This window comes from Dinoponera quadriceps, unplaced genomic scaffold (genome assembly GCF_001313825.1).
Source record: "Dinoponera quadriceps isolate SergipeBrazil2010 unplaced genomic scaffold, ASM131382v1 scaffold5784, whole genome shotgun sequence".
Lineage (NCBI taxonomy): Eukaryota > Metazoa > Arthropoda > Insecta > Hymenoptera > Formicidae > Dinoponera > Dinoponera quadriceps.
Window position 1 is genome coordinate 226,261 of NW_014559724.1, and position 6,671 is coordinate 232,931.

Below are 6,671 nucleotides of genomic sequence, written 5' to 3' on the forward strand. Positions count from 1 at the left end.
GGGGGGGGGGGGGGAGCACGAGACGCGGTGGATTTTGGAAAGAAGCATTCTGACTAACGACGGGTTATAGATCAATGCGCGTCCTGTGTCGTGTTAACAGTAGCGGGAGCACAGAGTCCCCGAAGCCGCGCGGCAGCGGCAGCGGTGGCACCGCGAGTTCCGTAAGTTCGCCGTCGCCCGGGAGCGGCACCAGTGGTGGCGAACGCGCGCCTCCGAGCCCGAGCCAGCTCTGCGCCGTCTGTGGCGACACCGCGGCCTGCCAGCATTACGGCGTGCGCACGTGCGAGGGCTGCAAGGGCTTCTTCAAGAGGACCGTGCAGAAGGGCTCCAAGTACGTGTGCTTAGCCGAGAAGGCATGCCCGGTGGACAAGCGCCGGCGAAACCGCTGCCAGTTCTGCCGGTTCCAGAAGTGCCTGGCGGTCGGCATGGTCAAGGAGGTGGGTAGCATTATGTAACGTAAGAAACAACCGGAACTACTCCCTCTGTCTCGATGTCCGTCCGTCCGTCGTCGATTTGCGCCGATAATCAATGCGAGGATAATGTCGATCGATGAGAATGTGTTAATGTATAAAGAATGTGTTACGTCGGGACGTGAGCGGAGCAACGATCTGATCACGTTCTCGAGGCACAAGTATTCACAGTACTTAGATCGGTCGAATATCTTCTTCCGAGATTCAAAGCTCGACGATGAACGTTCGCATTAAAGCTGATCAAGTGAATTGGGTTGTTGCAAAAGATCTCGTCCCCGTTTTTAATGTAGGACGTACACGTAAGATTTGTTTTACTTACTTGAAAATACAATCGGTCAATTTTAAGTATACGCCAATTTTAAGTAACTTTATTCGATGACTTGCCCATCTTTCCGGTAGCTGTGCTCGTAGAAATCCTGAGATTTCTGAGCGAAGAACCGATTAAAGAACGGGACGAACCGTTGTGCCGACTTTTGCATCAACCCGATGAGTTGCACAGTTATTGGAGACAACATAACAATTATTGGACTTACACTTGCGAGAGCGTGGGATTAAGAAGTGGTCGTTTACCGTTGGACAGGTCGTCAGGACAGATTCTCTGAAGGGCCGGCGAGGTAGGCTGCCCTCGAAGCCCAAATCCCCGCAAGAATCCCCACCGAGCCCGCCGGTCTCCCTGATCACCGCTCTGGTCCGCGCTCACCTGGACACAACTCCGGACAAGGCGAGCCTTGACTACTCGCAGTATCGGCAACCGAGACCAGGCGACCCTCCGATCACCGAGGCCGAGAAGATCCAACAGTTCTACAATCTGCTGACGACTTCGATCGACGTCATCCGAAACTTTGCCGATAAAATCCCCGGTTTCACGGATCTAGTACGGGAAGATCAGGTGAGAGGCCGGTAACTTGAGAACGGTGGAGCGTTTTAGCACGCGATCGTCCGATATACACACATACACACACACACACACACTCAGAAAGTTCGCTGGTTGCTTTTTCGAGAAAATGTTCTTATTATAGAGTTTTGCACATCAAACTCTTCGAAATTTCAATCAACCAGGACGAGAACGAGCCGCGAGAGTTCATCGTCGACTTTTCCTTTCTCGTTCCCCGCGGCGGTGCTCCTCTTTTTTTTTTCCGTCGTCGAAATGCGCGCCAATCTGACAGTCGGCTATATATCACGATCGGATATCGAGTCTCAGGCGATATCCATTGGGAAGAAGCGGTTATAGAGATCGATAGCTCATACATTTTCTAAAAGGTCAATCTTGACGAGCTTTCGACGCGACCGGCCGCGCTCGGCTGTCTGGTAGGCTGCTTGGTCGAACGGCGGACGTTAATTTGTTAATATGTCGCTACCAGCGGACATATTGCCGGCTCAGGCGGCTATTGTGTCTAAAATGGATATTATTCCGTTGAAAGCACAATGAATCAATCAGCGGAACGATGTGCGTTACATGTTAATAAACGGCCAGTAGCTCGACCAGCAGCTTCGCGTGTCATTTATTTCTCGCGTTAACCGGCCTGTGTTTATGATTAGTCATGAAAAGGATGCAACTTTTCTCTTTATAAATTTCGGAACGCATCCCGAGTTCACAAGTCGACGATCGGTTCGGTACCGATGACTGATTTTTCGGATCGATCTGATAACTACTGGATCTTTTATCGATACGCAAAGGAGAATCGACGCTGCATTTTGTTAACATCATGCTGATATGTTAGTTATTTATGTAATATCTATGTGACAGAAGGTATTATGTAGGTATCAACCGGTTATTGATGATCTAGCCGGTCTACTTAATTGGTATCAAATCGAATCATCACATCCATGTATCATTTTGCTATGGATATGATGTAAACCGGATAACGATAAAATCATCAACATTTGCATAACATCTTCTAGATATCGCGATGAAGTTTTATAAATATCAAGTCGAATTAATTAATTTCCACATAATTTCAACTTGACTTCGACATGATTTCTCATCGACGTGTAAACCCGGAATGCCGATAGGAGAATTTGTCCAGACAACACAATGTCCAAAATTGAGACATGAGACGTTTCACGTCCCATCTTAAAGACGTCTTACGTCTCGATTTTAGACATTGTGCTGTCTGTTTTTCAGTAATTCTCGGGAAATACATTTGGATACGAGATTGCGAAACTCATAAAGAAGAAAAGCGTCGCAACCTTCTTGCGACCGACCATCTCTCGTTGGTCCGCTTCGGATTACCGCGATAGGGAGAACGGCATCTTTCGCGTCACGTTTCTTCGTTGCATCGTCTCATCGGCCACGTGCATGTGTGTGTTAATCTCGCGACATTATTTCTGACTTCTCAGGAACTGCTCTTCCAGTCGGCCAGCCTGGAACTGTTCGTGCTCAGGCTGGCGTACCGCACGAATCCGGACGACACAAAGCTGGTGTTCTGCAACGGCGTCGTGCTCGCGCTGGAGCAGTGTCAGCGCAGTTTCGGCGACTGGCTGCACAGTATCCTCGACTTCTGCAAAGCCCTTCACTTCTTGGAGGTCGACATCAGCGCCTTCGCCTGCCTGTGCGCCCTTACCCTCGTCACTGGTCAGTATCTTTCCTCCCTCCCTGTCACCATTCAATAAACTTCTCTCTTCGCCGTGTTAATTGGCACCATTAAGCGAATCACCACACAGTAATCGCTACCACTGTGAATATTAAGTGCGCAATTAACGTCGCAACTTGCCACTTTCACCTCGCTGCCTCGTCGGCGGCCCTTTAACGTTCGTGCAACAGCCACACCGCACGCTCCCCTTAATCTTCCTTCGCCCCGCTCTTCGTCCCGCCTTCTACGCCTCCTAGTTATATCGGCCTGTCTACGGTCTAAATAATTAATCCGTCGGGTCAATTAGTTATTGATGTTCCGACGAAAGAAGCGGCGATGTTCCGCGTTTTGCACGCGATCCGGGCGCGCAGGTGTGCGGTCTGCAAGAGCGTTCAATCGCGGTCTCGACGTTACGATAGCCACCGTACCGCCATGATTGATATTACGCGATTTTCACATATCGAGCTATTTTCGTCATTTTTCAACTTCAAATGAATCCTCTGAAAGTGAAGACGAAGAATTAATATTACTTATGAGAATAACAATAAACAATCGCGTGCCAGGAGAAGAAACAGGAGTTTGGAATTTTATTGGGAGCGTAATTTATGAGCACGAGACAATAAAGTATTTCGAGAGAATTCCCGAATTAATTCTAGTATATTATAATTTAACTCTATATATACATACCGAACATTTTCTCGAAATTCATTATTGGAACTCTTGTTTTTTTTCTGTTGCACGATTTTTCTCCCGTTACTCTCATAGATAAATATTTACCGGTTCTCTATCACTTTCAGAGCTTTCACTTGATCTTGAAAGTGTAATTCGTCGAATACGAGTAAATCTAGGTGCAGGTGGAAATCAACGCTCGCGTGCGTGTGTACTTTCAGAGAGGTACGGGTTGAAGGAGCCGCAGCGCATGGAGCAGCTGCAGATGAAGATCATCTCGTCCCTGCGCGATCACGTGACATACAACGCCGAGGCGCAGAGGAAGTCGCAGTACCTGTCCTACCTGTTGGGGAAGCTACCGGAGCTGAGGAGTCTCTCGGTCCAGGGCCTCCAGCGGATCTTCTACCTAAAGCTGGAGGACCTGGTGCCGGCGCCGCCCCTGATCGAGACGATGTTCGTCGGTAGCTTGCCCTTCTAATCGCCCTCCGAGCCCCGAGCCTACGGCTTGCCAGCACACACATAGAACAATTACTTACTTTCAGACCCCGTGCGGTTGCGTTATCTTTCTTCTGATTGCATCCTTTCTTTAGTTCGTACACACACGTAGCTTTACTCTCCTCTTGCGTGTAAGACCTCGTACGGTCCCGTGGAGTCACGCACGGACGGCTTCTCGTCCCGAGGAGCACATCGACGGTCTCACGTCGAGCTGAACGAGAGAGAAAGAAAGAAAGAAACGGCCGGAGGCTGTCCGCGCGGATTCCACGCGGACGCTTACTTTAAGGGAAAGTTTATTGTACGTACGTATGAACGAACGAACAAACGGACGAACGAACGGATAAATGAACGAACGAACGAATGCACATGAATGTGAGCGGACGAGCGAGCGTGTGAACGCATGTGTGTATGTGTATTTACGCGCGAATGCGAGTGTACAGAACGCCTGGACGCAGGTCTCTGCGTGCGCGACGTGTCGGGTGGTGGGTGTCAGACGTCGCCCGCTGTTAATACCAATAGTAAGTGCATTACTATTGCTGCTACCATCGTTCCAACGACGCATGCCGCAACGTGCCGGTCGGTCGGTAGCGGGCGCAGCGATGACCGCGGACGGGACGGCGAGAGGCCGGCGGCGTGGTGTTTCGCTATTTTCCCTTCTAGCTGTAGATTTCGTGCGGACTCGAAGGATGGACGGGAAGGAGGGGGGGCTCCTCTCATTGCGCGAAGGACGCGAATTTTTCTCACTTTTCTACCTAGTTTGTACGAGGCTGTCCGCGCGCGCGCGGGCGCGCGCGCGCACACGCAGGTACGCACGCACGCACGCACGCACGCACGGCGGATTACTCCTCGGCTCGTCGCCTCGTCCACGGCCGGCACGCGCGACCCGCCACTTCTCAATCACGTGTATTACCTTCGGCAATACCTTCTTGCCCGTCGCGGGGAAACGCATCGGCGATTCGCAACATATCAGAGCAACGGCGGGGAGGGCGCGAGCGACTGTCGTGGGCCCTCCCGTCTTGACAGTAGACGTAGGATGTGACTATATTCGGCCGCGCTCTCGGCGGCGCCGGACGATGCCGTTGGTCGCGCTTTACGCTTATCTCGCGTTCGCCGGACGCGAAAGGTCTCTGTTCTATCATTCAAACAGTTACGATTCTTCCAATTTCTCCGCGAAAGGAAACCAAGGGAGTCTGTAGGAAAAATAGGGGGAAAAGTTCTCTCGCGTTTCCCGCGGAAAAATTGACAAGAAAAAGAACTGGTTCTCCCGAATCTTTAAAGCTAGTTCCGTCGCGCGAATTCGATATCCTCTCCTTATCCTTCTCATTCGGTCGCGATCACACACACACACACGCACACGCGCGTCTCTTTCTCTCTCTCACGACAGTGCGCCCTTTGGATTCTAGAGTCGAGTCGATGTTCGGCAGAGCAATGAAACATACTCGCGCTGATGGTAACTGGAATAGGGCTCACGCACACTCGAAAGGTGTAGTATACGTAGTTCGCAGTGCGCGTAACCCTGAAGTATCTCTACGCGCTAATGAAAGATGAAGCGTCGCCATTATTTTATGAGTTCACAACGGGACTGTAGAGAAATCGAATAGGCTACTCTCTCTCTCTCTCTCTCTTTCTCTCTCTACTAGATATATTTTAATCGTAGTATTTTTATAGACACTTTTTACACGCACCTTTTACACCTCCATCGATCGATTATCACCGGTTGTTTATCGAGGATTCGGCAAATCTTTCCTAGCCCTCCTTCCCGCGATTCTCGTCCCTCTCGCATCAGCGCCCGCGAACTCACTTGGCATCGTCAGCGTCGCTCGAGCGTCGCGCCCGAGGCGCGTGGTCGATATCGATCGACCCTTTACCACTACTCTTGCGTTTAATGTGATTTTAGAGAGCTAAGGCGAACAACGCGGGTCCGCCTCGTCCGAGGGCCGAGAAAATGGAGAAAGCGTCTTCGCGCGACGGCGAGGCGGGCCCGGCTTAAAGTTACCTATTACGTTATGACATTTACTTTTAATCAAACTAACGTAGAGTGTCCTATTTATATAACGCGCCGCTACTACTACTTAACTATTACAAACTACTACTTTACTATACCGTTATACTTACTACTACTACTTATCGATAGCATTACTACTCTATGACGTTACTACCACTACTACTACTACCACTGTTACCAGCGCTACCTTTACTACCACCTTGTGTTACCATTGTCTCGCTACAGTAAGAAGCTTCGCCGTCGCCGTCGTCGTCGTCGTCGTCGCCATCGTTAAAGCGCCCTTCATTGCCTTCAGTGCCCTTCGACCGACGCCTTCGACAGACGATAGAGGATGCTGGTCGGATCTTCTCAAGCGAGCGTCCTCGCCGGCGGGATCACCGCAATCGACACGCATCTCTGTTTTCAGTGTATATCTTGATATTTTATCCACGTTCGAATACCGTAAAAGCATCGTGAGAT

At 50.3% G+C, this 6,671-nt stretch overlaps 1 protein-coding gene across 1 annotated transcript in view; it reads left to right on the top strand.

The window, feature by feature from the left end:
* The window catches only part of LOC106750457 (probable nuclear hormone receptor HR38), a 71,180-nt gene extending 64,834 nt beyond the window's left edge, over window positions 1-6,346 (top strand). The window contains exons 5-8 of the mRNA XM_014630825.1: window positions 101-437; window positions 1,051-1,359; window positions 2,811-3,045; window positions 3,934-6,346. Of these exons, the coding sequence (XP_014486311.1) occupies window positions 101-437; window positions 1,051-1,359; window positions 2,811-3,045; window positions 3,934-4,190 (1,138 nt within the window). The 3' untranslated portion in view covers window positions 4,191-6,346. The remainder of the gene's footprint in view (window positions 1-100; window positions 438-1,050; window positions 1,360-2,810; window positions 3,046-3,933) is intronic.
* Window positions 6,347-6,671: the final 325 nt, after the last annotated feature.